This window comes from Clupea harengus, chromosome 15 (assembly GCF_900700415.2).
Source record: "Clupea harengus chromosome 15, Ch_v2.0.2, whole genome shotgun sequence".
Classification (NCBI taxonomy): domain Eukaryota; kingdom Metazoa; phylum Chordata; class Actinopteri; order Clupeiformes; family Clupeidae; genus Clupea; species Clupea harengus.
This window is the reverse complement of record NC_045166.1, coordinates 7,541,071-7,563,570: the sequence shown is the minus strand read 5'-3', so window position 1 is coordinate 7,563,570 and position 22,500 is coordinate 7,541,071. Positions and strand designations below refer to the sequence as shown.

Sequence of the window (22,500 nt, the reverse complement as noted above, 5' to 3'; positions counted from 1 at the left end):
TTAGAAGTTTTTTTTCAAAGGCAACATTTAAACGTACGTCCTCTCACCTGTGACTTTGAATGCTACGCTGGCTGTTTGATACGCCAATACATTAATTTGAACAGTAAGCGGTAGTCTATGGCCAATCCATCTTGGAAAGTGCGGCATGGAAGAAGGCAGCGGACACCGCCATAAAATGATTCTTCGATGACCATAATCGAACTGACCCCAAACGTGCGGGATGCCACAAGAGGGCAGTCTGCAAACACAGAGATTGACAGATGGAAGGTACGGCTCAAAGGTATTCAGTCTGGATCACAAGTTGCACTGATTTTAAAGTTAAAGTTGAAATTAAGTTAAGATCGCTTTCTGAAATGTTTGGCAGAAGTCTCTTCACATCTGTCCAGCAGTCCACACTGTATGTCCTGTAAAAATGGTGCTTTCAGTGACTGCAGGGAACAATGGGAACTGTGAGGTAATAATAATAATAATTTATTTTATTTGTAATGCACTCTTCATTCAAAAGAATCTCAGAGTGTGTGTAGCTGTTCACTTTCGTTGTGTTGAGACGTCCTTGCATGCACATCCTTGCCCAAATATATAAATGGAGTTAACGCTGTTTTCTGCTCACCTCAAGCTAAGAACATAACACCATCCTTGGGAAAGGACAAGCAAACCAAGCAGCTATGGTGCTGGACCACCTCTCCTAAGTTTGAGTGATGACCAGACAATCATCTGGGTTCAGGCAAAACCCCCAGCACTATCAAAGGCAACACCTGCACAGTATATATATTATATATATATTATAATGATCATAATTATATATTAATATACATATATAATTATTTATTTATATTTTTGAGTGGGGGGTGGGGAGGGGGTGATATTATGTAAAATGTTAGGTTATTCTTCTTCTTTAGCACAATATCAGTAAACATAACGGGGCAGGAGAGGGGGATCTGTGTACACTAAAAGACCACGACTTACGGCTTACCCTACATATCTTACATACACGGACCAAGCAAAGTACAAGCAGACACACCTGTCCCAGAGCCGGATCTCATGTATTTACTTGCTTTAGCACAATGTTTCCTGTACACATACCCAGGCAGAAACATCTATAAATAAAGCCTTTCATTTGAATGCTTTTTCTGGTGTATATCCTAGAAGTGTTACATACACCACAGGTGTGTCGGTATGACTCACAGCTAAACTGCACACACAACTCATACATACTTTTGAAATAGAATTTTCACACTTAAATCAAAACGGCATTACAACAGACCATTACAGATAAAATGTACCTTGTCACCACGGGCGTATTTTTGGTGAAGGTCGTCAAGGGTTTCATCACGTAACCCCCCCCCCCCTCCACCCCCTGGGTAGTGAGATCATGGCGACCTCCCTCTAAGATTAACTCAGTGCCGAGTCATCATCTCTCTGATGAGATTGTGCTGCTTTAGTTCCCCTCATGTGTGACCTGTGACAGAGCAGAGCGGAGTGGAGGCTGTCCTCACCAGCATGAGGGCTTCACTGGAACACCACAGGTGAACTTCATGCTCACACATCCCCCACACACACGTCCACATTACACAAGCAATCCGGGAATGTGTTCATTCTCAGACGAGGTCAGAACATCTTATCTGGCCTATGTGTCTGTTCTCTAACTTTCTTTTTTTTTTTCTCTCTCTCTCACATTTCAATTCTTTGCCAACCAAAACTTGGACACATTGGTTTCCGAATTCTTATTTGACACTATTCCATTGCCTAGTGTTTTCGCGATTGAATATGATTTTTATACAGTTAAAACTTCACCCTGATTTGTCTTACTTCCTATTTTCTCTTTCTTTTTCTCATTTATTTTAGTCTTCTTCTCTCTCATCCTGTTTAGCTTTTTATCGCTCTTTTTTTTCACCTGAACTCAAGGTTAGCTTTTCTCTCACTGAACTCTTTTACATTCAAATTTACGAGGCCAATAACTTTTATCCGTAGCACCTCTGTGCACACAAGAGTTTTTCTTCTTTCTTCTTTTATAGTGTGGTATTTTCTCCCTCTGTTCTGCTCTCTCTCCAAAGTCTCTTTCTCTCCCCTCTCTCTCTCTCTCTCTCTCTCTGGGTCCGGCTAACAATGCTGCAGTCTGTATGGCTGTGTTGCGAAACGGGGCCTGCTAGCCCACGCTGCCAGGCTTGTTAACACTCTCTTTAAAGCAGCTTAGTGGATGTGGAATGCGGGAGGGAATACAAATACTGACCACGTCGAGGTCGCAGAGGGCAAAAATGAGTAGGGATGGAGAAAACGAGCGAGCGAGCGAGGGGAGGTAGAGAGAACAACTGGGCCATCGACTCCAAAAATACTCCGGTGGTATCTGTTCTTCCTGGATGCATTTTAAACAATTAGTAACTGTTTAACAACTCGCAGAGACAAGATGTGATTAATATGTGGCACGTTTAATTCCCCTGAGCCACAAAAGTTACCAAGAAGTGAAAGGCTTTAAAAGACCCTTTGCTTTTGTAGGAGCTGTGTTTCATGCACTGCCTGCCCACTTCAACTTTCCCTTGGAAGGGAGGCCGTCAGGTACTGAAGCAATGCCGGCTGCTTCTCGTCAACTGTATGCTTAAGAGCAGGATTACAGATAGCACTGGATGATAGCTACTGATGAGGTTAGAGTGCAAAAACGTTCAATATTTACAGATATCCCAGAAACCCTGACATAGTGTATTTAGTTTGATTTTCCTACGGTTTGTATCAATCAGTAACCTTCATGGTCCTTTTATAAGTATCCAATCATTGCGTAGATAATGCATAGCATAGCTTTCCATGGCACGGGACTCATGAAACAAATAGTGTCACTTTCCCTGTGTCCACATGGGAGGGGGAGTGATCAGTCTTGAACAATATGATTGTTTCAGTCACTAGATGATTGAACATAGTCCCCCATTTTTGACCTCAGATGACCTGAAGTAAACTTCACACAGAGGCAGCATCATACTGTGAGGAGCAGACTTCCTCTGTATCCGCTATTGATCGCTGCCTTATCAAGTTGCCAATTACTGCTGGCATACAATGAATATGTGTACAGTCTGTGTGTGTGTGTGTGTGTGTGTGTGTGTGTGTGTGTGTGTGTGTGTGTGTGTGTGTGTGTGTGTGTGTGTGCACTGAAAATGAGGCATACTGTATTACAAGGAGACAAAGTCATTGCAACTGAGATCAGACCACAACCCCAAAGCATTGTGTGTGTGTGTGTGTGTGTGTGTGTGTGTGAGTGTGTGTGTGTGTGTGTGTGTGTGTGTGTGTGTGTGTGTGTGTGTGTGTGTGTGTGTGTGTGTGTGTGTGTGTGTGTGTGTGTGTGTGTGTGTGTGTGTGTGTGTGTGTGTGTGTGTGTGTGGCAGGGGATAGGGGAGGTATAACTAAGTGAGTGAGCAGGGCAATGAGGTAAACAAGTGACTAAGAGGCATCAGGCGTGAATTTGCTCTTAAAAGAGGTCAAGAGATGATCAGCTCTAAGTCTTGCTGTCATTCAGAAACCCTTTAACCCTGTATTGATCATTCAGAAACCCTTTAACCCTGTATTGACGTAGCTGTTGGTTTTAAAATACTTACACACACATTATTGTCCTGCACTGTCCGTGTTGAACTTATGACTGCCAGTGTCGTTACTTTGGACACGCTGATGCACTGGGGGTAAGTATGAGAAAAATAGATTGGGTGTGGGTCTGTGTGTGTGTGTGTGTGTGTTAGAGAGAGAGAGAGAGAGAGAGAGAGAGAGAGAGAGAGAGAGAGAGCGTGTATGATTATGATAAAGATGTGTTTTTCTTAGCACGGCCTTTCGCAGCTCTCTCCTGTTGCTCTTATCATGTCTGTTCCACTTGGCTCAAGACTTATCACTGATACAGAGAGAGAGAGGGGGAGAGAGAGAAGGAGAGAGAGAGAGAAAGCAGATACACACACACACACACACACAATATCTCTCGCACACTGCGTTTCTGTGTTTGTGTAATAAGGGATCTGGTTTCAGTATCTTGCAGTCCCTAACAAAGAAGGGAATGTCTTAGGTCCAGAGAGAGAGAGAGAGAGAGCCAGAGAGAGAGAGAGAGAGAGAGAGAGAGAGAGAGAGAGAGAGAGAGAGAGCTAGAAGCATAATAGAGAGATAATGTATCTCAGGTCCAGAGAGAGAAGGGAGAGGAGGACTAAAGCACACAAAGAGGTAGAGAAAGACAGCAGATAGCCACTCTAACTTCATACAATCTGAAAAACTGACTTTACATGCGTATGTACCGTATCTATGCCTACGTTTATGTTTGACCCTGCAATCATTTTTGTGTGTACGTCTGTGTGTTTCGTGCCAACTGAAAAAGAGAGGCACAGAAAATATTGAAAGAAGGTTAATAAAAGGCGAAAGAGAGAGAGAGAGAGAGAGACGGGGTGGGACAGACAGACAGAGAGGGAGAGAAGCTTAGCGAAGTGGGTCAGCTTTGAGATCCTGTGTAGCTGAAGTGGTGTGTGTGTGTGTGTGTGTGTATGTGTGAGCCATAGCCTTGGGGTGACTGTCTAAGGACCAGATCAGTCATTACTCATACAGCTGGATCACACACACTCGTACGCACACACATTCAAAGCCAGGATCATTAGGAACAGAGACAAACATAACTCAACAAGAGCACACACATGTACATTCACACACACATATGTACACACACACACACACACACACACACACATATGTACACTCACACACACATACATACACACACACACACACACACACACACACACACACACACATATGTACACTCACACACACATACATATACACACACACACACACACACACACACACATATGTACACTCACACACACATACATATACACTGACCCTGATTTGCATTCCTATGGGTCGTACAGCCTTACTAATGCAATCTGTCATGTTTCTTTTTCATACAGGCTAGGGTGAAGTCAACTAGCCTTCTAGAATGTTTCTTGCTTCTATCAGTGCAGCTTCGACACCAGCAGGAGTCTTTTAGTGAGAGATAGCGTGAAAAAAGAGTGAAATATACTGTTCCCATGTCACTACAGTGCTAGACTACAAGTACTGTATGGAACAACTGTCTAAAATAAAAGCATTACTGACATCTAGTGAGTGAAAGAATGACTTGTACAGTGTATGAGTGGAACTGATAATGTTGCATCTCTCTCTCTCTCTATGTGTGTGTGTGTGTGAGAGAAAGAGACAGAGAGAGAGAGAGAGAGAGAGAGACAGACAGACAGACAGACAGACAGTGAGTGTGGTGCTGGAGCACCTCCATGTATTTTGGTTGATGCGAGTCTTGTATTTTTCTCTGCTGTTTGTTTACACAGACACAAAGAGCACACCGGTCCCTTTACATAGCTCTTTATTCATCAACAGACGCAAAACAGGGCGATAAAAATAAACATTTGACACTCAACAAGGTGCTTGTTATGACGACCAAGCGCTAAACAAAAGGTGCTTTGATCTTTCATCGGTTCACTATGGCAACAGCCCCCAAGTCCCGGGCCTATTCACACTGCGGAGCAGAATCAGGGTGATCCTATGAATTCAAAAGGGGGCCTGGCAGCTTTTCTCCACGGTTTAGGGTGCCAGGCCTTAAACTGTAGAACAGCAAGGGCCAGGTCCCACAGGGCTTTATAGCAGAGGTTGTATAAAGCAGACGTAAATGACAACTGAGGGAGGCTCTTAAACTTAACCATTGCATCCCCCACTGCACTTTACCTGGAGAGAAAATCAGGATTTTCATTCTCATTAATGGTAAAGGTCTCTCATTTCATCTACACAGAATTGTAGAATATAGAAACAAAAATAACAAGAACAGCAATAGAAATAAAACACAACAGAAATCGAAGAGACCATGAGCTCTACTGATTTTAATCTGAATTCTGTGACTGTTTCTGCTTTGTGATCTAAATTTCATCTAAATCTAGTTTACAGATAGTTTTTACACAATCCTGAAGTCACAAAACACACATTTTCAGGATGAGAAGAATTAACAACGTAACATAAGGTTGTTTTTTAATAATATTGCAAATGACTGATTCACGGTTTATGTAACGTATCATGTAGACAATTTCTGTTGAAATCCTATCAGATAAAATATTTAATTTAGACTTAACTGTGCTGAAAATCAGTCACACCAGTGAAAATATTTTTTATTGAAAATATTATATCAAAAGATTTTTGCTTGTGCAACCTGAGCAAAACCTGTGTATCCTTTTTAGAAAAGGAATTTGTTTATTTTTGTGCCTACATCATTAACCTTTAGTGCGCCTGTTTTTTTTCTCTGGTGATTTTATATTTAAACCATCATTATCCCTGTGTGATCCGAGCAGCTCTTCACCAAGTCTCAAGGGCCGACTATCATGGAAAATGGTGACGCTGGGAATACGTGCAGGTACTGTATGTGGCTGCCGTGACTGTGACCTGCGCCGTTTATCTCCTCCTGGAAGCACTAACGGGATCAGAAAGATGAGCGGCTCATCCCGTGGCCCGTTTAAGAGAGTAATCGCTTGTTGTGTAGGGGCTGCCTCTCGTTTGGAATGTTTGAATTAGCTACTCTAATTAACTCATGCTCACACGCTCTCTTTAACCCGTGTCGGCCCTACATTATGTCAGACGTGTCAGCTCACAACAAGCTTTTAAACATCGACTTAAGCTAGCATACATTTCTTTGTCGGTGATACATTCCTTGAGTCAGAGAAAAAAACGTCGATTGATCAACACATCAACTATCTTCTACGTTAAGAGACCATTCAGGTCATGGTGATGTAATATAGTCACATAAACAAAGGTTGACAAAGGAAGAAATTCTCATATAGGCTATTGATCAATAAATGAAAGCGCTATTCTCTATTAAGAGACCCTTATGGTCATGGTTCTACATCTCTTTGCTGACTTTACCCCTTCTGTATCCCCCTCTTCACCACCACAATCATTCTACATACAGGTCACTCTGTGGGACACTCTGTGGGTCACTCTGTCTCTGGGGTGTCTATCTGTGGGTTGGCTGGCCCAGGACACCCTTCACAGATGAATGAGACCCCTGAGTGGTCATTCAGGGGTTCAGTGTATCTGCATCAGCTCTGATCTGCATGGAAACTGAACTTCAAATGTCCCATTGTGTAATCTCCTGGTACAACATGACACACATATAAGCAAAAAAATTAAAATATCAACATATGAAATACTTTCATGCCTGTACAGACGAAAACAACAAAACACAAACAAACAAACAAATCAATGTGCAAACCTGCAATGTGTTTATGAAAACATATAATGATATGATACATATATTTTAAATAATCTCTCTGAACAAGTGACAGTAAGTCTAGGTGAGGACTGCTCTTCATCTTTACCAAACTGTTCAAACTGTTTGTTCTGTCAACAAAGATTTTTTTCAAAAAGGAATAATTGAAGTAGACGATTGATGAAATAAATCTGTTCCTGTAAAGAGCAGAGCAGAGCAGAGCAAACAACCCTTCCCAGTGTTCGCGATAAACACATCTGCAATTTAATGAAACACTTAAACCTGACAGACACTCTGTCTCTCTCTCTCTCTATGTGAGACGCCCAATTCAGTTATGCCTTTTCTTTAGCAATGTGAAGCCTTCTGTCAACTTATTGTGATCTGTCAGCCTGAAATAATGACAAGGCCCTTCATTTGGACTTCCTGAGTGGCGCTGTGAGCTGAAAATAGTTGAGAAGTGGCCAGTGTGACCCATCGTCAGACGGTGGAAGCTCAGCCTCCTAACGTCTCAACACAGGAACCAGGAAGCATTCTCATCGGTAGAGGCTCATTTGAGTCATACACAGGAAAAGATGTTAAATTCCTTGTGCTATTGGTTGGGGACTTCCCACAGCAGCCAAACTTCTCACTGTCACATGCAAGTTCTCATATGCAACAACCTAACCTCACCAATATAACAACTGCCCAATTATAGATCCTGAGCAGCAGGATACAACGCACAGCTGGCTGGTGACAGCCGCAACACGTGCTGAATGTTGTACTCGGGATCCATGACACAGGGTGCATACAACTTCCATCCCACTTGCGCTTGAACTGCCCACAGCCATTATACTTTAATTAATGAGTTTTCTTCTTTAACTCAAATAGCATCTGTCTCTATCTAGGAACCATCTGAATGAATACGTTTTCTTCTTTAACTCAAATAGCATCTGTCTCTATCTAGGAACCCTGAATGAATAAGTTTTCTTCTTTAACTCAAATAGCATCTGTCTCTATCTAGGAACCATCTGAATGAATACGTTTTCTTCTTTAACTCAAATAGCATCTGTCTCTATCTAGGAACCATCTGAGCTGAAAGTGCAGGTGCACCAGATCCCCACTGACGAGAGCCAGAGCTGTCTGGACATAAATATTCTCAACACGGACTCCATCTTTCTGAGGACCTTTTAAATTTAAATAGGTGGTACTCAGAATACAGTTCCATCGATCATTAATCCCGAAAACCGATGCCAGTCCGTGGCGTGGAAACTGCCGGTCCACAGAAGCCTGCCAGCGCCACAGTCAATGTGCGGAACTTCTGTCACTTGCCATGTCCCTGCTCCCTTGACTGAACTTCTTGCTTCGTACCATTTTATTCCTGCTACCTGAGTTATTGATCAGTCTTGGCATGTTCAACACAAGCCCGTCTGTGACCTTCCCAACACTGCAGATGGGGCATAAATAACCCCAGGGCACAGCAGACGCCAGGGTGCCGTGGGACCTAGAATAGCCTGCCTGGCTCTGTACAGAGCTATGGATAGCCGTGATGGCTTATCGGCAGGAATCAATGAGCCTGTGTTTACGCGGCACAAGCTGTACCAGACCTCACAGGGGTGCCACACCTAAAATGCCAGCAGTGTCCTGCCATTACAGTCGCCAGCTGAGCACCATGCTGGGCTGTGGAGAGCTTTGCCAGGTCATCCTCAAGACGAGGCTTGTGCTGATGCCACATCCGCTCAGACTACATCTCAGGCCTGTTAAGCCTGAAAACAACAACAACCTCAGAGCTTGAAGCTTGTTTTTCACTTTCTGTTGAGGAAATCTAACGGAGTAGGTTAGACCTGCAAGCACCTTTGCTGCTTCCTGTTAGCATTGTACCCGGTTAGCATTTAGCAATTAGCATATCCCTAGTTTATTAGCATTGCACCCTGCTACTGGTGCTCCTTAAGGCACAGGTTATGGGAACATGACAGGCAGGGACTGATTGAGCTGAAGGAGGATGGGCCAGCATCGGAGCCAGGCAAACAGCATCAGCTTAAACACCTTGTTTTGATACATCCCTGCTGTGCCAAGCAGTAAATGAAGTGTCAAAGAAAACTTTACAGTCATACTCTGAGCTGTCAATCATTTTGGGAAAGGGAGGGGCACTTAAGGGGACGTTAAGGTCACTTTTGTCAAGCCCAACCTGCCTGTCTAGCCAGCCTCAGCAGTTAGGAAAGCAAACACAGCCACTGAGAATGGAACCTGTCAAAACCCCCTTTGTCAAAATATGAGAGAGAGAGAGGGAGGGAGAGGGAGAGGATGGGTGGGAAGGAGGCTTTGAGAAAGAGTCGGGTTCTTCCTTGTAGAGAGTTAGCGTGCTGGCGTGCCCATCTACGCGGGCGGCGGGTGGAGTCTCGGGGCCGTCAGCGGAGCAGCCTGGAGCAGGGCTTGTGGTGAAGCGTGAGCTGGCGCGAGGCGTAGCCAGACACCCCGATGCCCATCACCCCCAGGAACATGGCCAGTCGCGGCGAGTACGGGCCCTCCCGTCTGTGCAGCACTGCCTGTGTGGCCTGCGTCTATAAAGGCAGGAGGTCAGGAGACGATAGTCAACAGAGAGTCAACAACTGGACAGTACCCAGGGATATCTGTCACACCAATCAAGAGTCATTTTGTGTTTCACCCAATTCATCTGTATTCTGTTTGGGGTATGATAAAGAAATGCATTTGATTTTATAAAAGCTATTTTAGTGAAAATCAAATAACCATAAAGCATTCATCTGTCTTAGATTAGTCTTACTCTGTATCTCACCTAAAGAATGAGGATCTATGTGTGACTGTTTCCTTGTGTTATTGTGTGCATCTCTGAGTTTCAGTTTGCTATTTGGAGACTGTGTTATTGTGTGCATAATTTTGTGTTATTCTGTATGTGTGTGTGTGTGTGTGTGTGTGTGTGTATGTGTCTGTGTGTGTGTGCATGTGTGTAGTATGTGTGTGTCTGTGTGCATGCGTGTGTCCAGAGCAGGACTATTCCCAGAATCCACCACTTCTCTGGTGTTCCTCTCAGCAGCTTTTGACAGCGAGCCAGTTACCTCACTAAATCATTCTAATTATCACCTGTAGAGACTTCTTTGATAATTAGTCTTGACACTCATCACCTTCAAAACAACAAATGAGGCCATCTTAAACCGGCTGCAGTGAGTCCCAGAAAAAACACTTGGTTGATTCTGCACTTCACATGCCAATTGACCATTGATCCAATTAGAGGACAGTAACTTGACCCCAAAGACGTCCAAGACATTGCGAGCTACATACACAAGCAGGGATTGAATCCTCTGTAATCCTCACGGAATAACACAGACAGTTCACAGGACACTCTCCAGACATTGCTGTGTCATGCTGTGCTTTACCTCCCTCGTATAAATACACCAAGTACAGAAGTGTTGTCATGGTCTCAACATTAGAAAAGAAAATAAGACATCATATGCACAATAGAGGACTATTGTGACAAAGTGAGTTTCAAAGTTTCTATAATAGTATATAGACAATATTCTGTTGAGCACAGTCCAGCACAACTGATAATTATTATGAAATACAGTTCATAACATTTACCAATATATAGGGGATGGATAAGAATGATACAACTACATATAAATATAATAATAATACATCACATTTATATAGCGCTTTTCAAAGTTCTTAAAGATGCTTAAAATATATACAGTATATAAATATAAGACTAAGTGAATAGCTGCTGTTTAGCCTGGAGATGCACCCACCTGTAGGTATCTGATGTATCCCGGAGTCAGTAGGGGGATTCGGAAGAACATCTTGAAGAGCTCAGTCTCACTCTTTCTCGCACTTTCTGCACAGGCTAGCTTGACAAGACCTCAGCCGACCTGCTGGCTCTGTATGTCCCCTCTCTCTCCCTGTACCTCCTCACACAGGCCCTTTGCTGCTGCCTCTTCCACCTGGGAGCTGAAGCGCGGCCTCTGCGGTTGTATGTGTGTTCTCCCTGCCTCCTGTCATACGCACAGACACGGGCACCTACACACAGAGACACGCACACGCATCCTCACCACACCTGTGGTAGCGCACACTGCCCCCTTTGTCTGATCTGCCGGTAACCTCTCCAAACACTCCACCCCACAGGTGATATATAAAGCCTGCAGCAGATTGTGTAATGGTCACATGTGAGGTTGTGTGTGTGTGTGTGTGTATGTGTTAAAGGATTATTCTGACCACTGGCGGTCTGACAGAGACAGGGATGCTGTGGAGCTGTTTTGTTCTGTCTGTACAGGTGAGCCCCTGCTGCCCCTCCTCCTCAACGGCTTCTTCATAACTGTCAGAGGCATAATTACGAAAGGCGATGACGTCAATGCGTCTAGATCACTGATTGGAGCTAATTAACAGTCAAAATGAATGTCTGCGGCATAAATCTATTAGAGGTGAGCTCTCTCTACTTGTATAGAGTGAGAGAAATTAAGAGTCCTGACTAATCAGGAGAAGGAAGAGCGAGAGAGAGAGACTGTGAGTGAAAACACTGAAAAACCATCTTCAATCAATTGCAAAAAACAACTTAGATCAGTCCATATCCCCAATTAAAAACAAGTCCTCGAGAGTAATTTATGAAGAAAAGAATGGAAAGATGGGTCTTGTTGGTCTGTGCCAGTATCAGTGAGCAATTTATATATGCATATATATGTGACATGATGTATCATGTTCTTTGGGGTAAGTCTGTATATAAGCTATGTTTTATAGCTAAAAATGGTATTGCTTTAAAACGTGACGTAGTTCCATGATGACTTTACAAGTCAAGCTTTGGGATTTTTCGGGGAAGTATTCCATTCAGAATACTTCACACGAAAGGTTCTGTGTGTACGAGCACGTCAGGTGGATTTTAGAGGTGAATGAGATTACATCCCGGCCTACATGGAACCTGGGAGGGAGAGAGAAAGAGAGGGAGGGAGGGAGAGAGATTGAGAGAGAGGGAAGGAAAGATAGAGAGAGAGAGGGAGGTTTAACACTAATATTGAACCAGTATTCAAACTTTTACATTAATGCACCCTTAAAACACCCTATACATTAAATATAGACGACCTGTAATACCCACGTATATTACATCCTCAGATTAAAAAGAAAACCATTTTTAAAAGTTACTTGCCCATCCTCACCAATCTCACAACCCACACCCTTAACATTAGAACACACTACAATGTATCTTTTTTTGTTTATTGTATTGTTGTGTTGTTATATGTTGTCCCTCATGGCACCAACACAAGCAGCGCTCCAAATTTCATTGTATGCAAATACAATGACAATAAAGGCTTTCAATTCAATCCAATTTTCAATATCATTAACCAATCTATAATAAACACATCCAGAATGAGAGACAGAAGGAGAAAGAGCTACAGGGAGAATGTACCCTATTCTCGACACCTGTTACTTCATTAGGATCCATCTTTAGAGACCCTTTCCCAAACACGCGACATGGTCATCGCATCAATGAGACACAAATGCCCACGAGCATTAGATCAGTGCCATAGGCCATTTATGATGGTCACTCTAAAGCTGCTTAGCGAAACTTTAACTGTGTCATTACTGGTGGCAAATTGGATCTACCCAGCAACGAAGACTGATACGGCGCTTTAACATAAATCACTTCCATGCAGTAAATCCATTTAAATAATTGCAAGGACCTGGGCACGGCAATGAATGCGCAAGTGGTTTCGTGCAAAGATGACAAACATCCCCTCGGGCTGTTTAATCAGGGGGATCCCATTAAAGGAAATGTCTTTTCATCAAGAGAGCCAATCATCAGCGTGTCCACAAGGTCAGTCAGGCTGTCTTTAAATCTTTTCTTACTTCCCATCCCAAGCAGACTGGGGGCGGTGTTTAACTGTGTTTGTAAACACTTACCTCCTTCCTTTCGCAGAAGTAAACAAAAAGTTGTGGGGAAGGCTAAGGGCTACATGTAGCATGAAAACATTAATATAATGGGTAATTGAGCGTTTGAAATGCGAAGCCTTCATGGAGACGACCAGCTAGCATTATCCAATAAATTATTTCCCATTATATGACCATCGTTATTTTCTAGAGAAACAAAACTGTTTGACCTGAAAAACCTAATAATTCCATAATTTTGAAAAATGCTGGCAAGGGGCTGAGAGACCAAACCCAGATTGTACATTATCATGACGTGCAGAAGTCCTAAACGGTTGCCTCTACATCTGCATTCAGGTTTTTAAACAGTAGATGGCGTGTTAACGCATTTTCAACCCATAAAATGCCTTAAAATTGTAACCGTTTTTTCACAGGAAGTAGCCCCTGATCACTGCTCTCCACTCAACACCATCCACTCTTTGTGCACTGATCTGGTTAGCATGCTAACTTTAGCAGATATCTGGGCAACACAGTGCAGGTTTTTTTTTATTCATGGTTAATTATTCACATTCTGTTGCTCAACTATATATTGAATATGAATTGCTGCAGATGTAGACGATCTTTCATTAAATATCAGGGTGATAACAATATAATAGGCTACTGATGATAATCAATTAAATAGTTAGATCACATGTAATATCATGTCTGATAATAAAATATTTGCGCATGTCCCTTTAGACAGCTACAAGTGTTCAACTTGAAATTTCCAGTTATGGCATACATTACTTCAGGTTCACCACTTATAAATACAAAGCATGGTGCAAGAACAGACAAAATAATTCAGTCAGTCAACATTCTTCTACTTCTGTGTCGTTTTACGACAGCTGGTTTCACTGTTGCATTGCTGCCACCTTCTGGATCAATTCATTACACGCCACCATGGTTACATCCTATTAATAAAACCAGTGTCTTTCAGGAATTAAAAAATATATATATTCCTCTTTCATCCGCCCCATTTTCTAAAATATTTCAACTGATATTTCTATCAAACCCACCTCCTTCATTTCTGTAAACATCTCTTCTCTCTCTGCTGTGTACCTACGCAGTAATGGATATAGGTGCCTCCTTTTTGTTTCCTGCTCACAGTACTGTTGCCACTCCAGATGTGTTTCCTTCCAAACGATGTACCAGCCCCAATACTTTTGATAGCGGACACTGTCACTGCACACCAACACCTTATTAAGTTGGATCTGTTCTATCCATTGTAATGCTCTCAGTTCTACTGAGCATTCATTCAGGACATTTGATGTTCTTTTATCTCAACATTCCAACCCTGGACTATAATTTCAGGATTGTTTGATTCATCAGTAAAGATAAGAATATGCTTTTGGTATTTCTCTCCTATGTGACAATATCAGCCATGCACCAGATCTAAATCTTCTTCCTTCACTTTCAAGCAATTCTAGATCAATTTTAGGAGCCTCCAGTACCCATAACGGAACTGAGGGCCATAACCCTAGAGGGCATAACTGCTTGTCATCTATCCCCACATCCTGTGCCAATAATTCCCCAGTCCACCCAAAGCTTGAGGCATGTACCTCACCTCACTCCCAGCATGTCTGTATCATCTGTTTGGTTGGGTGTGGCTATCCCCTTCAGGTTCACCCAGTAGCCCTCTAGGAGCGGCTTACACTGCAAGCCCAATGGCGTTTCCCGTCTCAACCTGCAGTGCACATATCGGTGAAGACTGCACAGCCCCTGTACATCTACTGAGTGTCTTGGCTCAGCTAAGATCCAAACTAGACAGTAGTGATTTCAAAGCAGGCCCATACACTACACTTCCATATTCCATTCTTAATGTAATCATAGACACATACATTGTTTTAGGGGTGCTGTGTCTGCTCCCCATTCTGCAGAGGAAATGGAACGTCTCATAACATTCATTACCTTTTCCCTACATATTATATGTGGTTTCTCTGTTCTGCTATCTATGAATTATTTAGTCAAATTCATTACCTTTTTACATTTTTCAATAATTCTCATTATATTTTCCCTCCACTTTGATCCAGAGTCAAAGTATGCCCCCAAGAACCAAACACTTTTAACTTTCTCCAGATTATTTCCATAAAGTGTCGGTTGGACATTCCTCCCCGTCTTCCTTCTTGTAAAGTCTTTGTTTTCTCACCAGAAAATCTGAAACCCTCCACCCTTCCCAATGCTTCTTCCTGATTGATCCCTTCCTGCTCTTTTTTGACTACATAGTTTACATTTCTGCCTCTTGTCCATAAGCTACCATCATCTGCAAATAATGATCTCCCAATTCCTGGCTGAATATTTGCAAATATGTAATTTATCATGATATAGTGAATAAAATCGGACTTATTGCACTCCTTTGAGAAATTCCATTCTCCACCACACACTTTCAGGAGACTACTGATCCTCTTTAAACTTGAATGTTTCTTTTTCAAAAGTCCATAACCCTATTAAATATATTTCTCCCTATTCCCATCAATTACATCTTAATTAAAATACCTTTTTTCCAGAACTTGTCATATACCTATTCTGTTAGATAAATTATATTAAGACCAGCAATCAGAATTTCAGCGCATTATCTTTTGCAAAAGAGGGAGAGTGTCACAACCAAATATCATGAACAGACTCCAAAGAAAACCTTTATGTGAGTATAAAAAGCAGGTTTCATGACAGACAAAGGGCGGTATTCTCCCGTCCCATCGTTACAGAAGTTACAGCAGTGATCTCAGAATATGTCCTTGAGAGAAGAGCGTTATGCATGAATATCAGTACAAAAACAGGTGGTTTGCCTCAGCAAGAGAGTAGGCCTCCTGTAGGCCTCCTGACAGGATAAGCAAGCAGATTAAAATACAATAACAATGTCCTCGTTACATTTCTCTATCACTTTTCCACAACCAGTCTCTTTTTAACTTGGGCTTTCCTCACCTCACCCTTCAGACATATTACTAGGTCGCTAGTTTTTTCGGTCATAGTTTTATTTTCAATCTTATGTTATGCATTTTATGTATTCTATTTTTTATCTTAAATCTGTATGCACTCTATCCCTGTTTTTATGTTCATTTTATTTTATTTTATGCACTCTATCCTAGTTTTTATGTTTTATGTTTATTTGATGTCTATTTTTATGTGGATCACTGTGCATGTCATTTCTTTGTGGACGTAATTTCTTTGCTGTTAAGCACTTTGAGCTGCATTGTTTTGTATGAAAGGTGCTATACAAATCAAGTTTATTATTATTATAAGTAGTACCTCTTCCTTTTCTGAAGTCACTCTAATAGCTTGCCACTAACCCCTTTTCCTCCATAAGGTGCCAGACGTTCCATTAACTTACCTATATATGACGTTAATGCAATTGGTCTATAGTTTATTGGATTGCATGTATCTTTCCCTGGCTTTCTGATAGGGGCCTTCCACCCATACTTTCTTATAGAGCAAACGCTTCTCCGTGATAAATGGACTGCAATTATATAGCACTTTTCTACACATTAATGCCTCAGACATCTCCGATGGTGGAGGCTACTATCTAAGTTGCCAACCTGCGCATCAGGAACGGTTGGGGTTCAGTGTCTTGCTCAAGGACACTTCGACACTTGGTGAGGAAGAGTCGGGATCAATCTCTTATTTCCCCCCCCTTTTCAGACCTATCATATATAAGTGATGTGCCTGTGCCTTTGTAACAATTAGGATTCTTTCTGTTTTGGATTTGATGTGGACTTGTTGCATTTATTCCTCCTGCTATGAAAGTAACCAAGTTAGTTTTCTTTCCATATATTCTTTTAATATTTCCTGTTTTCCTCCCTCCTATTATTGTCTCCTGAAGCCACTTGTTCCCTTCTGGTGCTCCATTCACATGTTTCATCAATCCTGTCCTTTTCACTGACTCTGCATATGCAACTTTATCCCAAACTTTTGTGTTGCATCTCAACCTCCCATTTCATATCATCACATTCTTTCTGACTCCCAACATCTTATCACAGTAGGGAACACCGAGCAACAGCGCCCTAACGGACCTATAGAGATGACCCCATATTGCCCGCTCTGCCCGCCCTATTAATACCTGACTAATGACCGTAATCCGAAAATGTACAATCCAATCGATTCTTTTATCCTGCTATCGCAGTCTGTAAAAACGCAAATCGTCTCGCCGCTACTAGAATGTGAAATTGTACTAGTAATGACGTTTTCATAACTTAATTAATAATAAAGCAGCGTCAGACAGGCAATATTAAGTGTTACTACAGATGACGTCATTTCAAATCGGCAAATATCGAAGGACCCCAACTGCGACAGTTCTGAAATTCGACGCGGGTCAACACTGATCCCACAACTCAAAACAATCGAGGCAAAGTGATTTCGTACTAATAGATTCCATAGAAAGAAAAAATTGCATTGAAGCATTTTCACCCTCATGCGTCCCTGAGGACCAGCGTCTGTCGCCAGTGAGCTTTTCTGTGATGAGAGAGATTGCATGTCACAAGTAAACAAGCCGAGTTAGCGAGTTAGCTAGCTAGCTGTGGCCAGTTGTGCTGGAGCCGAAATCGAAACCGAGAGTGGCCGAGAGATTTTGTATCGTGTAACTATCTCTGGCAGCAAATGCCTCATCGTCACTGAGACTTGCAAATTGTCAAACTGTTCTTCAAGGTTCAAGAGGACATACGACAGGAATGAACTACAATTAACTTACATCACTATAAACTTCAGCAAAGTATGTCTATGTGACTGAATAAGCCTACATCGTTCACGATATTATTCATACTTCTTGACTGTGCTATAAAATCTAAAGATGGATTATGAATGTTGAAGATGCCCCTCACTTGATTGTTGTTAGGTGTCTGGAAAGCATTCACAGTATATACCTGAAAAGTCTACAGTAACTCACCCCATTATGTTACCTGTCTACCTGTACATGGCTGTCCTTCAACTGTAATCATAAAGTGTCATACAAGTCTGGTTACCTGAGCTTTGCCAGTCTAACATACTCTGAATATTATGCTGATGAGCTCATATATTGAAATCATCTGGCTTTTTAGCAATGATCAAACGGAAATTTGTGGCGGCCGAGGAGCCGTCGGAGAAGAAGAAGCAGCGGCGGGATGAGGCTAGCTCTGATGAGGAGTCGGCGCAACACACCACCAGCCAAGGTAGGATGCTGGTGGGTGGGGTGGGCTGGGATGGAGCAGGCCATGAATTAGATTAAATCAGAACAGCCTGTACCTTGGAAGAGGTACCTCTCATTGCTTCCTGCATGAGCACCATGCTTGTGTGTTTTGGGTCGTGTGTGTAATGCCATGTAAGGTTGCTAACCGATGACTAAATGTGTGTGTGTCCACGGCTGTGTGAATCTTTGCGCACAGACTCCAGTCAGAGTGACTCCATGAGCGATGCTGAGGAGGCCAGGCCTAGCTTTTCCAGACCCTTGCAGAGCCAGGAGTCAGACGGCCAGGCAGATGCAGATGCAGATGCAGATGCAGCCAACAAGTTCGCCATGTACAACAGTGTCTCGCAGAAGCTCATGGTAAAGCACTCATCATGTAAACATGCACAGACAAAACATGACCGCAAGCAGTGCAATGCTTTTCGGCTAATCTGGTGATGTCTTCGAGGCAGCACATTGATACTGACATGATGCACTCTGTTCTCCATCCCTAGGCTAAAATGGGTTTCCGTGAGGGCGAGGGCCTGGGAAAGTTCGGCCAGGGTCGGAAGGAGATTATCGAGGCGTCTACCCAGCGGGGAAGGAGGGGTCTGGGGCTGACACTGAAAGGCTTCCAGGGGGAACTCAACGTGGACTGGCGGGATGAACCAGCGGTACAGACCACTTGGGAGTCTCTTCCATTATCCCTTCAGCCGCTGTCGGTCTCGCTTTTCTAAACACACAACACAGTTTTTCTAACTAGCTCTCATTTACACAAATCACAGACTCATTCATGCCCCCTTTCTCTCTTACACACTTACACACACACATACACACACACGCAAGCACACACATGCACACACACACACACACACACGCACACACATGCACACACATGCACACACACACAGCAGTCTCTTGCTCTCTCACTTCTCTCTTCCCTACCTTCCCCCTGTTTACAATTAGGGGATGTATTGCTGCAAGAGTGGGCTACAAGTCATTGAGGCCATTTTGTTGTGTGTTTTTATTATAGTAATTTTACCCTTGTCTAAATCTAATCTCCTTCCTTCCATCTGTCTGTCTTTTCTCTCTGTATTCCTCTTTTTTTATTCTCATCTCCTTCTCTTCTGTTCTCACATACCGGTGCACGCATACACTCACACACACACATGTTGCGCTGTCAGCCCAGTGCAACAGAACCGGTGGAGTGGTTTCCAGAAAGTTCCACGGAGATTCCTGACTCCGATGAGCTGAAAGACTGGATGCACATTGGAGAGGTAACCTGTGACACACACGCACACACACATACATACACATGCAGCCAGATGTAGCTGGTGCAACTCTCTTATCCTGTCATAAAAAAGAGAAAGCCATTAGAATGTAGATGAACAGGTGTGTGTATATGTGATTCTCCAGAGGAAACTGAAGATTGAGGATGAAACAGAGTTCTGCTCTGAAAATCTTCTGGACCTCGTTCTCCGCTGTAAGGTGTGTACTGTATTCCCCTGTTTTGGAGAGTGTGTGTCCTGCCAGTGTGTATTTTTTATTAATTGTGTGTGTGTGTGTCTTGTAGAGTGTGTTTGATAATTTGGAGGGAGAGGAGATGAGGAGAGCACGTACCCGCTCCAATGCTTACGAAACCATCAGAGGTGCATTCTTCCTCAACAGGTAACACACACACACACACACACACACCTTTCACTCACCCTGTGCATCATGGAGCAAGTTAGTGATGCTACACCTTAAGCATGAAGATAATAGTCCATGTCTCATCAGTGTGGATGCTAATTCTTCTTTTTTTTTGTTTTTTGTTCAGAGCTGCAATGAAAATGGCAAATATGGACCATGTCTTTGACTACATGTTCACCAACCCAAAGGACTCGCAAGGGGTGAGGCAAGGCCTTCATGGCTTACCTTTGACCTTTTAGTATGCTGAACTGAGGTGTGTGTATGTGTATGTATGTGTGTGTGTGTGTTTGTGTGTACATATGTATCTGTGTGTATTTGGACCAGTGTGTGTTTTTGTGTGAGTGTGATGAGTTGGTGCTGCAGCATTTTGGAGAGGTATGTTATAACCCGTCTTCACGCACACCTTACCACCTCACAGAAACCACTAACACGGGATAAGGAGGGGGAGCTGCTGTATTTCGGTGACGTGTGCGCGGGACCCGGCGGCTTCTCGGAGTACGTGCTCTGGAGGAGGAAGTGGCACGCCAAAGGCTTTGGCATGACCATCAGAGGACCCAACGACTTCAAACTGGAGGACTTCTATGCAGCGCCCAGCGAGCTCTTCGAGCCCTACTACGGTACGACTGGAGCAGAGAGTGTAGAGGCCTGTGTGTGTGTGTGTGTGTGTGTGTGTGTGTGTGTGTGTGTGTGTGTGTGTGTGTGTGTGTGTGTGTGTGTGTGTGTGTGTGTGTGTGCTCTTCGTGCCCTACTACGGTACGACTGGAGCAGAGAGTGTAGAGGCCAGTGTGTGTGTGTGTGTGTGTGTGTGTGTGTGTGCTCTTCGAGCCCTTCTACGGTACGACTGGAGCAGAGAGTGTAGAGGCCAGTGTGTGTGTGTGTGTGTGTGTGTGTGCTCTTCGAGCCCTACTACGGTACGACTGGAGCAGAGAGTGTAGAGGCCAGTGTGTGTGTGTGTGTGTGTGTGTGCTCTTCGAGCCCTACTACGGTACGACTGGAGCAGAGAGTGTAGAGGCCCGTGTGTGTGGGGTGGAGATGACCGATAGTGAGTGTCAGGTGACGGAAAAAGTATTTGTCATTGGCTGATGGTGTAAAAGCAGCTGATGGTCATGTCAGTGGTTGTCCTGTGAGAAGAGTTAGCTTAGTGTTTATATTAAAATGGGTGCTTAGTATTGTTGCACTATTAAGTTTTCTTATCTTGGTTCTTTCTCGTTCTGTGATGTAAATTTTGCTTTTCGAAGGTGTTAGGTGAAATTTCACTCAAGTTACCTCAGGACTCCAGAGTTGCATATAAGTATATTTATTAAACAACAACAACAAGCTTGTCGGGCTCTACCACGTCCTGGCAGGTCAGAGAGAGGCACGGGTCCTCACTCCCAGACTGCAGCAGACGAGAGAAGCAATATTAAACACATCACACAAGGTTTATATAGATAGAAGTTAGCGTTCTCTGACGCCAAAACAATTTGTCAGCAGGGGTAACCACGTGGTGGGTCTCTGACGTCCAAGGGCATCTTATGCTTCCTGCAATGCAAGGATGTCAGTTTTACACAAGGTCGAAAGAAGCACAGTTCGACCCTTCTTATCACCTCTGACCCAAACATGCTCTTGCACATAGGCAGACTAAGTAGCACCTAATAATCTAGGTTACACACACACAGAAACACAGAAAAGCCATGTTCCTGCTTACATAAGCACATGATTCATACAAGGTAATTTTAAATACAAGGCATTTGATTAATATATTCTTAAGGCAGTGTTTCGAAATTATCTGTCAGAATACATTTATTTTACATCATGTTTATTATTATATATCATTATTTATATGTTATATTCTAGTATCTTTCTTATCGTTCACCTGCGCGCATCCCTCTGTTTCTCTGTGCCTTTCAGGTGAGGGAGGGGTGGATGGTGATGGTGACATCACACGGCCAGAGAACATCACCGCATTCCGGAACTTTGTCCTGGAGAACACAGAACGCCGCGGCCTGCACTTTCTCATGGCAGATGGAGTAAGACCCTCAGAAATTAACCTAATGTTATTGATAAATAAATAAACAAATAAATAAAGCTATCGCGGGGCTTGTGGGAGCATTGCGCTGACCCACCCATGTTTACACTTAGGATCTTGCTCATGGTATTAAATTAGCAAAATGATTTTGCCAAGTTATTAAATTAGCTTTAGTTCACGCACAGCGGACTTTGCTCCTTGCCAGTTACCCATCAATGAAATTAGGGCCTGGCGGTGTACCAAGGACGGAGATTGGTTTTGAAAGCACCTTCCATCGGCTGCAAGTGTTGGTGGCTCACTGACGTGTGGCTTGTGTTGCCATCACAGGGCTTCTCTGTGGAGGGTCAGGAGAACATCCAGGAGATCCTCAGCAAGCAGCTCCTCCTCTGCCAGTTCCTCACGGCGCTGTCTGTGCTCAGAACGGGTGAGTGTGTGTCTGTGTTTCTCTCTGTCTGTGCGTGTTTGTGTTTCTCTCTGTCTGTTTGTGTTTGTCTCTGTCTCTGTCTCTGTCTGTGTGTGTTTGTGTTTCTGTGTGTGTGT

General features: G+C 43.2%; 1 protein-coding gene and 1 long non-coding RNA gene across 3 annotated transcripts in view; one reads left to right on the top strand and one right to left on the bottom strand.

Moving 5' to 3' along the window:
* Positions 1-5,351: 5,351 nt before the first annotated feature.
* Positions 5,352-11,853, bottom strand: LOC116223814. Its single transcript, XR_004165280.2, has 2 exons — positions 10,993-11,853; positions 5,352-9,792 (listed from the first exon to the last, which is right to left on the bottom strand). It is a non-coding gene; the product is annotated as an uncharacterized LOC116223814 (long non-coding RNA).
* A 946-nt stretch (positions 11,854-12,799) lies between these two features.
* cmtr1 (cap methyltransferase 1) overlaps positions 12,800-22,500 on the top strand; it is a 16,295-nt gene continuing 6,594 nt past the window's right edge. Inside the window, exons 1-11 of one of the 2 annotated variants that reach the window (XM_031582105.2) lie at positions 12,800-13,046; positions 18,160-18,270; positions 18,484-18,644; positions 18,779-18,937; positions 19,448-19,540; positions 19,680-19,751; positions 19,837-19,931; positions 20,080-20,152; positions 20,371-20,569; positions 21,843-21,961; positions 22,288-22,384. In XM_031582105.2, the coding sequence (XP_031437965.1) occupies positions 12,929-13,046; positions 18,160-18,270; positions 18,484-18,644; positions 18,779-18,937; positions 19,448-19,540; positions 19,680-19,751; positions 19,837-19,931; positions 20,080-20,152; positions 20,371-20,569; positions 21,843-21,961; positions 22,288-22,384 (1,297 nt within the window). In that variant the 5' untranslated portion in view covers positions 12,800-12,928. Of the gene's footprint in view, positions 13,047-17,359; positions 17,835-18,159; positions 18,271-18,483; positions 18,645-18,778; positions 18,938-19,447; positions 19,541-19,679; positions 19,752-19,836; positions 19,932-20,079; positions 20,153-20,370; positions 20,570-21,842; positions 21,962-22,287; positions 22,385-22,500 lie in introns of those variants that run through there. The other variant, XM_012815752.3, reaches the window with a different exon arrangement.